Source organism: Barbus barbus, assembly GCF_936440315.1.
Source record: "Barbus barbus genome assembly, chromosome: 2".
Taxonomy (NCBI): domain Eukaryota; kingdom Metazoa; phylum Chordata; class Actinopteri; order Cypriniformes; family Cyprinidae; genus Barbus; species Barbus barbus.
This window is the reverse complement of record NC_136730.1, coordinates 29,528,127-29,541,056: the sequence shown is the minus strand read 5'-3', so window position 1 is coordinate 29,541,056 and position 12,930 is coordinate 29,528,127. Positions and strand designations below refer to the sequence as shown.

General features: G+C 38.1%; 1 protein-coding gene across 1 annotated transcript; it reads left to right on the top strand.

The window, feature by feature from the left end:
- The first annotated feature begins 2,503 nt into the window (after nucleotides 1-2,503).
- Nucleotides 2,504-12,893, top strand: LOC306884375 (TNF receptor-associated factor 6). Its single transcript, XM_079440174.1, has 7 exons — nucleotides 2,504-2,616; nucleotides 3,199-3,497; nucleotides 7,214-7,364; nucleotides 9,693-9,851; nucleotides 10,148-10,219; nucleotides 10,348-10,425; nucleotides 10,906-12,893. The coding sequence occupies exons 2-7, from the start codon at nucleotides 3,199-3,201 to the stop codon at nucleotides 11,773-11,775; spliced, it is 1,629 nt and encodes a 542-aa protein (XP_079296300.1). The 5' UTR covers nucleotides 2,504-2,616; the 3' UTR covers nucleotides 11,776-12,893.
- The last annotated feature ends 37 nt before the right edge of the window (nucleotides 12,894-12,930 follow it).

The following is a 12,930-nucleotide window of genomic DNA, read 5'->3' as shown; positions in this document are numbered from 1 at the left end:
GTATCAGATCTGAATTTACTGAATGGCTGCTTGTTGGTTAAAAGCTTGATGTGTGGTGATTAGGTGTATGTAAAAATATGTGGTGTACCTAAATCAGAATTGTAACAACAACAAAAAATATGTATCTGTAAATGCATGCCATTATCCACTGATAAATTGATAAATAAATATATAAAAATAAATCCTTTAATAAATATTTAAATGTAAACTATGAAATGCTGAGTGGCAAAAGAATAAGAAGCATGAAGAAGGCAGAGTTGTAGGTGCATTAATGGTAACATTCTTATATGCTTATATTCTTGTTTTCTATTTAGACATCGTGGCGTATCTGTGATCAAAATCATGTTGCGGTTTTCCCAAATTGCACTTACCCACTCAAAACAAAACTGGAAGTCTGTTAAAAGAAAAGGTCTGTGTAAACATTTGCACAGATTTCTATTTGAGCAAGGTGTGCTCTGCACCCTGAGCCTGCTCAATAAGGAGCCTTGTTATATGCACGTTGTTGACCTTGCTGTTTATAAAATGTGCTTTTCATAAGTGACATAGAAGCTCACTGTGACCCCCACCTAGCCAAACTTTGACATACTATGTGGGCTGTGATCAGGCTACAAACAGACTGGCAAAAATGTACTTACAAGCCGATGCTCAGTCCTCAGAGGAGCCTCTGAGAAAAAAAAAAAAAGATAGTGCTGACATCAGCTGTAAGATCTTTGCTCAGGAATGGCATCCGTGTATCACAGTGTACCTGAACCTACCTATGTATGTGTGCATCGTCTCAGAATCAGGAAGACAGAGTGTTTAAATGAATGTGTCTCTGAAACAACCATAAACGTGACAATGGTAAATTGCGTAAAGCTTTCCAGTAAAATCTAAAAAATTCCTGGCATTTCAGTGGTTTTATATGGCCACTAACATTTCACTGCAATCCTATTAATAATTTAAAATGAACAAATTATACATAACTAGAAAGCCAGAACAGACACGTTGACATAGTGAATCACCGAATTCTCAGGTTCACCTTTTCTGAACTGTGCGTCACAGGAACTGCACGTCTCTGACTTGAGTCCTACCTCACTGACAGGAGTGACTATATTTCAGGCCTAGGTGTTTCTTCAGCTATGGGCACTTTTGACCCTGTGTACTTTAATCAAATAAAGACACTTAAAACACACTTTTCACAGTCTCACAAACAATGTCCCACATAGTGGACATACATGCATCACAGGAGAATTCTGTCATTTCCTTTTTTTTCAGAAAGTAATGAACATTTCTACCACAGTGTCATTTCCAGCACATATGTATTGCATTTAAAAGCATTCTGTTTTAGTAATCATCTGTTATAGTCTAACACAAATGTTTTGTGCACTCTATGTTTCAGTTTCCTTGAAACTGCCTTAATGTCCCTTATATTGCACATTATGCAGTGTACATTTTTTAAGTGAGTGGGTCTTGAGTTCAAAATAATGAATAAAAAACGTTAGTCCACATTATCTATATTAATTTATGAATATTTCAATTTTTTTGATATTTTAAGAGTTTAAATGGCATTTTCTTTAAATTAAGAATATAGGTCAGTGGTTCCCAAACCTGTCCTGGAGGACGCCCTACCCTGCACATTTTGTATGTCTCCCTAATCAGACACACCCAATTTAGTTCTTGCATTCTCTATTAACGAGCTGATGAGTGGAATCAGGTGTGTTAGATAAGGGAGACATACAAAAGGTGCAGGGCAGGGGTTCCTCCGGACAGGTTTGGGAATCACTGATATAGGCTATTCATGCCCAAAAAAGTTCTGCCACATATGTTACTAACCAAAACACCCCCTTGGTTTATTATAACACTTATGACCAGCATCATGATGTTATGTGTTATATGTCATGGTTATTTATTTATTTCAAAGAGTAGACTGATTGACTTTGAACTATGTTTGGTAAGTTGTTATGGTTTGCAATATGTTTTATGATGATAATTCAAGCATATTCAAATTTGAGGTTACTTTATCAAGAAGACACTAACATGTGGTTGGCCAGACAATGCTTGCCATTACATTAAATGCCACTTCAGATGCAGATTGCAGAAATGTTTTCTTATGTTGGAATGAAAGAAAGTACCGGATGAAGTGCTTCTTATTCTTACCCAAAGATACAAAATGGAAGAAAAAGTTAAAACTGAACACAGTCTTGCTACTCAAGCTGTGTATGAACATTTATACATTTTGCATTTGCTTGTACTTTTACTTTCAATACTTACGTACGTTTAATATGTTAAAAAAATACTTTTCATACTTATCCTTCTAAACGGTGACTTCAACTTTACCAAAGTAATTTTCTGGTAAGATATCTGTACTTTTGGTCATTACTTTGTAACAGTGTAACTAATTTCCTAGTTTTCTATCACGTGACATCGCTTTGCTTGCTCCCTTAAAATCAGAGGCAACTGCGTCATCTTGTGGATCATAATATTCAGTTCAGTACAATCTGATCGAGCCAGAATCATCGAGATCACGGAGAATCTCGCGAGGCTTGGGCTGTGAGAGCTGGTCTGGACATAGAGCTAATGCGCTGATGTTTGGATACAGGAAGCTAGAAGTAGACCGCGAGGCCGGACCGAGGCAAGGTATCCAAATTAAACCTATTACAAATAATGTTCATCTGTAATCGAGTCATATGTTATGTTTGCCGTCTTAGAAGAATAATGTCAGATTTAAAAGTGCGTTTCCATAGGCGACGTCGGTTGTGACTGTTTGGCTGATTTCGCTTTTAACTCACTTTAACCTTGAGTTTAGTTCAATATTTACATTTGAGATAAGTCTAACCTTTTGAAATGTATATATTTTCGTTTACGCTGTGTAATGTGGGTATTTTGGGCTACAAAAAGTAACTTTCCAGTAGTTAAGCGAGAGAGGTTTCAGCCACGCCCAGCAGTTTATAAATGAACCCATCATCAGGCCTGTAGTTTCTCATCCTATGCCTTTGTACTTTGAATTAGTATGGAGGAAACCACCCTAACATATAATAATCTCTTACCACATCCACTGTGCATTTAAGGCTTTTAAATGATACTTGGATATCAGTAAAACCCAGAGGTCAGTTTCGGAGGGGGGTTTGATTTGTTTGTTGCTGTTATATTTGATGTAACGTTATGGGTGTTTGTTATTTTAACTCGTCAACATAATACTCTCTCTTGATGTGATTACAGATGGCTTGCAGTGACATGGAGAAGCTAAGCCTTGATGATGTCTACTGTGAAAGCGACCTCTCGGGTTGTGCAGCGGCCATGGAGAAAGAAAGGGAGTCCTATCTGAGCCCGACAGAGAATCCCTCCACCATCAGTGTCTCTGCTAGTATCCCTCCAGACCAGCAAGGCTATGACGTGGAGTTTGACCCTCCGCTAGAGAGCAAGTATGAGTGCCCTATCTGTCTGATGGGTCTTCGCTCGGCAGTACAAACACCATGTGGACATCGATTCTGCAACTCATGCATCAGGAAGTCCATCAGGTAACTTTAAGTGTCACTTTTAAAATTCACCCTGTGCTTAACCCTTCTGTGCCAAATTCGAAACATACACTAAGGCCATTGCACACTGAGTCTGAATTTTTTGTCCGAAATTTTCGCACGTTGAAAAATAAATAGGACCTCACGTTTTGTCAATCACGTTTGCACACTGCCTCCGAAATTTTCGTCCATCAAAAAAAAAATTCGGATCGGGTTCGATTTTTTTTGCGTTTTTGGCATCCGTATAAAGCATTTTGAGATGCTTTGAGAAGGTGTTTCGACAATTCAGAGCCACCGTACAAGCGAAAGCCAAAATCCAAAATGGTGTCAGACAAATTAATACACTTCGTCTTGCAGCACAGAGCACTTTGACAAACAAATTGCGGAATACAAAGATACAGAATATAAAGAAATGCTGTAGCCTATTTTTTTATGCCTGGTGCGCACCTTTCCGATGCCGCAGTTCGGTGTGTGTCTGTGGGTGTATCCATACCTCAGACAGTCTCTGTTCAGGATAAATTGGTTCACGGAAATTGGTGGTCTTTTTAATATGTGGATTCAGTATCGCTAGCAAAGTATCAAACTGAGGCACTGACATCCTGAAATAAACTTTGAATCTCTTGGGATAATCCCGCAGCTCTTTGATAAGGAGGTGGAACTCTCCTTCCTCTCTGCGCAATCTAAGGATTGGATGGACCCAATATTCCCTTTTTCTTTTTCTAAAAAAAGAGTGGACAACAAAATCATCCCCACTGCTTGAAGACATTTTGTATAGTTTTGTGAATTTTTTCGCAACGGATTAATTAAAACGCATCGGACTCGGTGTGCAAGGTCTCTGTGCGTGACGAATTTTTAAGAATGCGAAAAAACGCATGCGAAAATTTGGGACTCAGTGTGCAGAGACCTTAAGGCTAAATTGTCAACGTAATCGAAACTTGTCTGTATACAGTCTTAAATTCCTTCTGTCATTTTATTTATAGTTTACACGTCAGTAAAAGGCCTTTTAGTATAAATGTCTTCAGGTTGTGGTACACGTGTCTTTTGGTTTGAAACCTTTACTAATATACAAAATAAAGTAAGAATAACTTGTTATTAGTAATATTTCAAAATGAACACTTCGTGGACTGAAGAAACTTAAGTTTACTTGATTATCCTTCCATCATTTTTTAGAAAAATCATGTTCAAATAAAAATCAGGCTTTTTATTCATTTATTTATACAATTTATTTAGTGCTGGACAATTAAGTGCATCCAAAATAAAAGTTTTTGTTTATATAATATATATGTGTGTACTTTTATTATGCATATATAAATACTCACACATGCATGTATATATTTGAGAAAAATTTTATGTTTATATAATAAATATACTTAGTATTTACATATAAATTATATGAATATAAACATGTAAATACATGCAAATATTTTCAAAATATATACTGTATGTGTCTTTTTATATATATATATATATATATATATGTATGTATATGTATGTATATGTGTGTGTGTAATATATACAGTACACGCATATGTAAACAAAAACGTTTATTTTGGATACGATTAATCATGAATAATCGTTGCCCAGCACAACATTTATTTCTACGTTTATTTGTATTTACATTTTTATTTGTTTTTACATTTGAAAAAAAAAATTACAAAGATTTGATCATAAAACTAAGCATTTAAATATGATCTATATTTGATATTTGGCCATTTACATACCAAACTGCACCAAATTAAGGTAAAATTGCTTAAACTGTTATTTTTTTCCTCAGATATGAGCTCCATATTGACCTATATAATACTATAAGAGCTACAAAAGCCCGATTTATCAAATATGATACTCAACAAAAACACATGCAAGTTTTATATATATTTTTTTTGTATATTTTGTCTAAAGGTTCAATAAATTGCTCCTTTTGTTTAACCCTTGTGCAGCCTTATAGACATTTTTGTCCATTTTAGTTGAGTTTTTTTTTTTTTTTTATAATTTTGCCTGTTAATGCTAACTGCATAAATTTTGGCTCAGGTGTGTATTTTTATTGGAATTTTAATATTCAACCTTCATTTCCTTTAATAAATCTATTTTACACTAGGTACACACAATTGTTACACTCAGGACCTTTTGGACAAATGTCCCCATTGAAACCCATTAAAACTGCTATTTTTAATCGCAGTGCCGTTTAACTGTAAAATGATGCAATTTTTGTTAATAGGCTTTCATTCTGTTGGCAACGCTTCAAACTTATTTTTTTTTTTACCACATGGTGCCATTTTTTTCAGGTCTGGTCTATAAAGGGTCTATAAAGCAAATACTTGCTTTATTCCTGTTTTCTGCTTCTGCGTATTATAGAGCCAATTGGATAAATAATGCAGCTATAATTGTGTGGGTGTGTTGGTATAGATGTCAGATACCCCTTTTTCCACCAAAGCAGTTCCAGGTGCTAGTTCAGAGCCAGTGCTATAGCCGGTTCTTAGTTGGTTGACTGGCGAACCCTTTAAGAACCGGTTGCTTTTCCACAAGCTAGAGAGCCAATACAGAGCGAGGTCTTACGTCACTGAATACGTTTCATGTTTCGGATCACTAGCGCGGCACAACAGGCATCTGTACAAAGCATCAGCGCCACGCAGATCGATCGATTGGCACACAACACACTAAAGCGAGGGCGATCCAAAAGCCGTCTGCTTTCCAGTCGCTCCCGCAGCACCCCGATATGCCTGCACCGAACGGTCCGCACAGCGCCGATCTATCCCAAACAAGCCTAAACAAACTATCAGCAATGGGGGATGTTGCATTGCTATTGATGTTTATGGCTTTGCGAACCTACATCGGAATCCAAACACGGCGAATCAAACGTGTTAGCGTTTAGCTGCTATTTCAAATATGGCTGTCCAAGTTTCTGTTCGTCTTGTTGGTCACGGTAACCCCGCTCCCAACTCCTGACGCAAGCAGTTCTTTCTTCTAGCCCAGCAATGTCGTGGTGCTACTTACGAACCGCTTTTTCTGGTTCGGAGCTGGTGCTTTGGATGTCAAAAAACAAAGAACCGGGTTGAAACTAGGCTCTGGCTCCGAACCAGCACTGGAACTGCCTTGGTGGAAAAGGGGTAAGAGTATGGTTTGTATGTGTGTCATAAAAAATTGTGTATGTGTGTTCTTGTAAAAATTGAGAGGGAGAAACTCTACTGCAAATCACAAATCCAAGCACTGTGTGCACCAGCAGAGTTTTGCTGGCATCTAATGGGGAAAAGTTGGTAATGTGCGCAAACAAAATTTTACTGAAAGCTCATTTTTTGAGCTATCAACCTCAAATTTGGAACACCGCTTGTTTAGATTTATGGCTTTGATTTTCTAGCAGGTTTAGAGTTCAACATGTTTCATATATATAAAATATTCATAAAACAAAATATTGTTCATAAATCATTTTCATAAACTTAAACCTGTATAACTTTTTTTACTTCAACAATAATCTGTCATGGGTCTTCTTTAAAATGAGACCAAACTTAAGCCTGTGCTCCCAAGCTTCCAATTTTTGACACTTTTTTTTTTTTTTTTGACATTGACATTTTTGTCCACTATGGACCTAAGTGTAACTTTTTTTTTATTGATGCACAAGGGTTAAAAAAAAGAATCAAGCTGTTATTTCTTGACTTTTGACTATTACTGTATGTCAGGCTTTACGGGGTTAAAAATGTCAAATATAACTTCCTATTTCCTGGCAGGGACACAGGGCAGAAATGTCCAGTTGACAATGAGGTGCTGCTTGAGGAACAGCTCTTCCCTGATAACTTTGCCAAACGAGAGATCCTCTCACTTACTGTCCGATGTCCTAATGTAGGATGCAGTTATAAAATGGAATTGCGCCAACTGGAGGTAAATTTGAAGGTTTGGTACGGTAAAAGTATTTAATATTTTACTTGCAAAAAAAAAAAAAAACATCGATCAGGATAAGCATGCATGCTTCTTATTATGGTGGCAGCACAAAAAATGCCTTTTTTTATTTTATTGATCATCAAATCTTCAATAAGAACTGTCATACAATCTAATAATGCCTTTTTTAAACCAATTATCTTAACTTATTTTTTTAAAGGGGTCATGAACTGAGAAACCAAAATTCCCTTGATCTTTTGACGTATAAGAGGTCACTGTACTCTAAAAACATCCTGTAAGTTTCATATCTCAAAACTTTGTCGTTAGTCTAAAACCAGCTTATATTGAAGTCAGTCTGCCAAAATGACAGTTTTTGGAATGTTCTCTATGATATAATAGTGTGGATAAGCACCACCTCTTCAGCTTTAGATCAACGCCTGCCTGATTAGCCCTGCCCACCAATTCGCTCATATAGTGTTTACTAGAGAGGCGAACGCACAGGTCTATGCAAAAACCAAACAATAAATGTGCTCTGAAAATAAAAAGACACTGTGCAGTGCTAAGTTGTGGAAAAAGTGTTTGTGTTCCCTTCCTTCTCATCCCAACATTATTTTTAATCCAGACCGTGTCAGTAATGGCACTTTTCCACTGCATAGTACAGCACAGCACGGTTCAGTACGGCTCACTTTTGGCGGGTTTTCCACTGGGAACAGTACCTGGTACTTTTTTTAGTACCACCTCGGCCGAGGTTCCAATCGAGCCTTACCGTTACCAAAACATGACGTGTAAACTGTGCTGGTCACTGATTGGCCGGAGAAAATCGTCTCTACCTGCGTCATTGAACTTGCGTCACGACGAGACACAACAGACCCGCTAGATTCAAATCAGCACAGCCAGCGAGGGATCGAACGCAACTGTTTTGAATGGGCCCACCTTTTTTAAACAACCAAAAAATGGCTGTTTCGTTGTCTGTTGAGGAAGTACAGATGTTGATAGCCGAGGAGTGGATCCAGCGAGAGCGTAATGGAGCGACGCAGAATAAAAAGTTGTTCAGGAGTCACGGCAGTAGAGGCGGCGCAACTATAATGACACGTGAATAATCCCACCCACTCTAAAGCGATACTAAACTGCAGTGGAAACACAAACGAGCCAAACTGAGCCGTGTCGTGCCGTTCTGAACAGTGTCAAGCCGAGTCGTACCACGCAGTGGAAAAGCGCCATAAGAACTCTGTCCTTTGTTCACTTCATTTTACTACGGATTTGTTTACAAACAAGGCGACCTGTTTAGGGACCAACATAAGAAAGCCGTTCTAAAGGCAACAAATACCACAGTGGTCAGGGCACAGAGTTAACTTTTTATTGTATGAGTAAAATAACCAAAAAAAAAGAGAAAACAAGAAATGTATTTAAACAAACAAATCATAAATAAGGACTGGTGAGTTAACTAATTTACACCGCAACTTAAGAGTAAAGAAAACTTCCTATCTCCCGAAGAAGAAATCAAAACGCAGGAAAAGTCTTCCGGGTCAGCTCACCTATGCTTTCTATGTACTCTATGGTAACTAAACAAGCAATCACTCACCATCCTAAACAAAAGAGAATAAGGAAAAACAAGACCAAAAGCAAACACAAAAACAGAGTTCCCAGGACAAGCCGCCATTGAAGTGCCACCAGCAGCTCTTAAATAGGCAGAGGCCTCAGGTGTTTTTAATAGTCTCCGCCCCCATCCAATTAGCAGCTGCACTCAGGAAAGAAAACAAAAAGGAGAAAGAGCAGAGACTCGTCACTATTGCTTTGCCTGTTCTTACAGATTGTTTGAGATTTATGCTTTTTTTTTTTTTTCTCCACAGCAGTGTCCGTCCATCTGTGAAGAATGTACGCTGTCAAACATACACAACTGTTAGCCTATCGTAGCAGTGGCCGTTTACTTCTGAGTCACGCCTATTCAAACAGAGCTTTCTGATGAGAAGGGTTAAAACAGGACAGAAAATATCTTATTGCTTCTAAATAGGTTTTTGATGTAAAAATCTGGTTAACATTAAAAGACCTCAGAGAACAGTACAAAATAAAATAAAAAACAGAGGCAGGGGCAGTTCATGACCCCTTTAAGAATATTTTTTAAAACGCGGCCCCAGGTTCTTAAATATGGTTTAAAAAAAAATTTACTTATAGGACCCAAGATATATTTCAACTTAAAATCTTGTTACGTCAGCTCCTCAGAGAGCAAGACCTTTCATAAATGCCATTTCTGTGGAGTCGTGAACAGGCTTGCTAAATCACAGTTTTCATGGTGGCAACTTGTTTAATTGTGTTCCATTCTCTCTTCCTCAGAAACACTTGTCTCAGTGTAAGTTTGCCACAGTGCAGTGCTCTCAGTGTATGGAATCTGTTCGTAAGAGCCATCTGGATGAACACAAGAGCGAGCAGTGTTTACAGCGGCTTATGACCTGCCCTGCCTGTGCAGGGGGCTTTGTGTATGCTAACAAACAGGTGAAAAACATTGTTTCCTCTTCACATACAGCATATTTAGATTTGGTTAATGTGGTTTTGAAATTCTTTTGTAGCATTTAATAATATTTAATTTATTCTTATATTTTCAGTTCATTTTTCTTTTTTTTTTCATTTGCATTTTGCTTTTTTTATTTCTGTATTAGCTTTATTATAGTGATTTTTTTTATTTTATTTTTTCAACCTTATTTTAATCAACAAAGAACATTTTAATCGTTTTAGCTACCAGTAACGCTGTCTAACATTAGTGTCTGAAACATTTGTTTTCTTTTGTGTAGATTCATGAACAGATTTGTCCTTTCGCCAATACGGTGTGTGAATATTGCGAAATGGAGCTTATTCGGGATCAGGTGTGTCAGATGATTTGTCACTAATATGCACATTACCTGAGGCATAACAGTAATTTATTCTGTTTGTTACTTCAAACTATTCATTGTGAAACTATGAAGCTGAATGAATCTGTTCTTATTGATTTCAGTTGGCATTGCACTGTGACACAGACTGTCTGAAAGCTCCTGTAGCCTGTACTTTCAGCACTTTTGGTTGTCATGTAAAGGTGGGCCATGAGATTCATGTTATATAACGCTCCAAAGACATATGCTTTCCATTTTATCATTCTGAATAAAGTGAATTCTGGGGATAGTAAGACTTATTTTGTAAGGAATGAATACTTCAGCAAGGATGCATTAAATTGATCAAAAGTGACAGTAAAAGCAAATTTTAAAAATGTCAAATAAATGCTGTTCTTTTGAGCTTTGTATTCATCAAAGAATCCTGAAAAAAAAAAAAAAATTATCAGCTCCCACAAAATATTAAAGCAGTGCAGTTGTTTTCAACACTGATAAAGTACACAAGTTATTTTAAATTGTAATAGTATTTATTTATTTTTTTTTACTGTATTTTCGATCACATGAAAGCAGCCTTTTAGAATATAAGATACTTGTTTAAAAAATATTTTATAACCTCTTACTGAATCTCTGAATGGCTGTATTTAACACAAATGTCTAACTTTTTTATTTCTTTGGAAATATTACAGATGTTCAGAAATGAACTGGCCCAGCACATGCAGGAATTTACACAGATGCACATGCGTTGCATGGCTGAGTTTCTGCGTAGCCAGACTCTCAATAGCTGCCCAGTGTCTTTAGTTGCCTCCCACTCTCCGTCAGATGAACGTGGGGCCTCTGCCCGAGCCCCAGATTCTTGCCATTGTAGACAGGAGCTGTTGAACCTGCGTGAGACGGTCTTGGAGCTGGAGGGCCGGCTGGTTCGTCAAGATCAACAGATCCGCGAGCTGTGCATCCACAATGAGACACAGAAAAACCAGGTCACAGAGCTACGCCGAAAGCTGACCTCACTGGAGGAGGCCACCCGAGAGCTGGAAGCCCAGCAGTATCAAGGCGTCTACGTATGGCGCTTGGAGAACTTCTCACTTCACCTGCGCAACCAAGAAGCCGGTCAACCCATAGTCCTCCATAGCCCGCCTTTCTACACTGGCCGGCCGGGGTACAAACTCTGCCTACGACTGCATCTGCAAACTCCCAGCACCCCTCGCTGTTCCAACTACATCTCACTTTTCGTGCACACTATGCAGGGTGAGTTTGACAGCCAGCTCTCCTGGCCCTTGCAGGGCACAATCAGGCTGGCAGTGTTGGACCAGGTCGAGGGGCAGCATCACGTGGAAGTGATGGAGACCAAGCCAGACCTGCAGGCCTTCCAGAGGCCCACTGTTCTGCGCAACCCCAAGGGTTTCGGCTATGTCACCTTCCTTCACCTACAGGCTTTGCGGCAGCGTGGGTTTGTGAAAGACGACGTGCTGTTGGTGCGCTGCGAGGTCATACCACGATTCGACGCTAGCCTCAGGAGGGAAGGGGTCCAACCTCGGGGGTCAGAACCCTCACTTTGAGTTCCTACATCGCTCCTGCATTCTTAAGTTCTCATAGACACTTTGCTGAAACGAAAATGTGGCAAAACCTGGACTTTCTTACTCTTCAAGGTACACCAGGCTTAGTAATGATGGTTTTACAAAGCTGCATAAGTCGTATGTCTGTTGTGAAGTGTTTTATACTCAAATGTTGTTTCTCAAAAACCTTTTAATCCGTGCAATCAATAGACAAACCTACATGTGATTAGCATCAGAAATTCATTGAAAGTCCTGTCAACCAAGCTAAGGAGTGTAAAACTATCATTTTAATGGTGCTGCTTGTGCGGTGTTAGATTTCACAAATTCTTTTCACGTTACTACATTCAACTGCTAATTTTTGCTGCCTTTTCTGTCTACTCAACACAACAGTATGGAAAAATCATTTTTGCTTTTTTTTTTTTTTCATAAATATGTACTTAATTTTCATTTATTTGACAAGATCTGACAATTTAAAGCATTAGTATAGAGCAGCACTGTTTACTGTGATTTATACTATATGTTGTGCATTGTTTACTTAACAACTTAAAAATCTTAAGGTGCGGTTACATTAGTGAAGTTTCGATGAAGTGTAGCTCACAAAGAATTTCCTTTAAAACCAGGCAACTCTCTTTTGGTTGATGTAATGAATCTGCCTGGGGAAATCTTTCGCCCTCTTACGAAACTCCCAGTCACTTGGATGACAGTCACTCCCAGTTACTGGATTTTACACAAGAAAATTGGCCAAACAACAGTAAATGTGATCACACCTTAATGCAGATGTTGGTCTTGACTGAAAGTTGTCAGCTGCTCTAAATTTCTGAAAGGTGCAGTACATAACAAGCTTAGTCTATAAACAAGACTATACATTCTTTTTTCACCCGAGTCGCCTTACTTGTGCTCAATATTGCTAATATGTGTGAATGTTCAGCTTGCTTCAATGAAAAACTTTGACAACATAAGTATGAATACCTTTTCAATCAGATGGACTAATATATGCAAGTTAATCTGATAATTGTATTGACACTGGAAATCTGACAATCTTTTTCATATAATGTTCTTTTTTTACATCACAATATACAGTACTCAGATGTGTTATTTGTCTTTATAAATTATTGAATGTCACATGGTTTCTGTCTTTCTTTCACACTCTACGTTCTC

Bases quoted from the DNA above. Each gene is read 5' to 3' on its own strand.
- LOC306884375 (XM_079440174.1), top strand. From the start codon at position 3,199: ATGGCTTGCAGTGACATGGAGAAGCTAAGCCTTGATGATGTCTACTGT. The intron at 9,852-10,147 runs GTGAAAAACATT...TCTTTTGTGTAG, and splicing joins TTGTGTATGCTAACAAACAG to ATTCATGAACAGATTTGTCC. The intron at 10,220-10,347 runs GTGTGTCAGATG...TATTGATTTCAG, and splicing joins TGGAGCTTATTCGGGATCAG to TTGGCATTGCACTGTGACAC.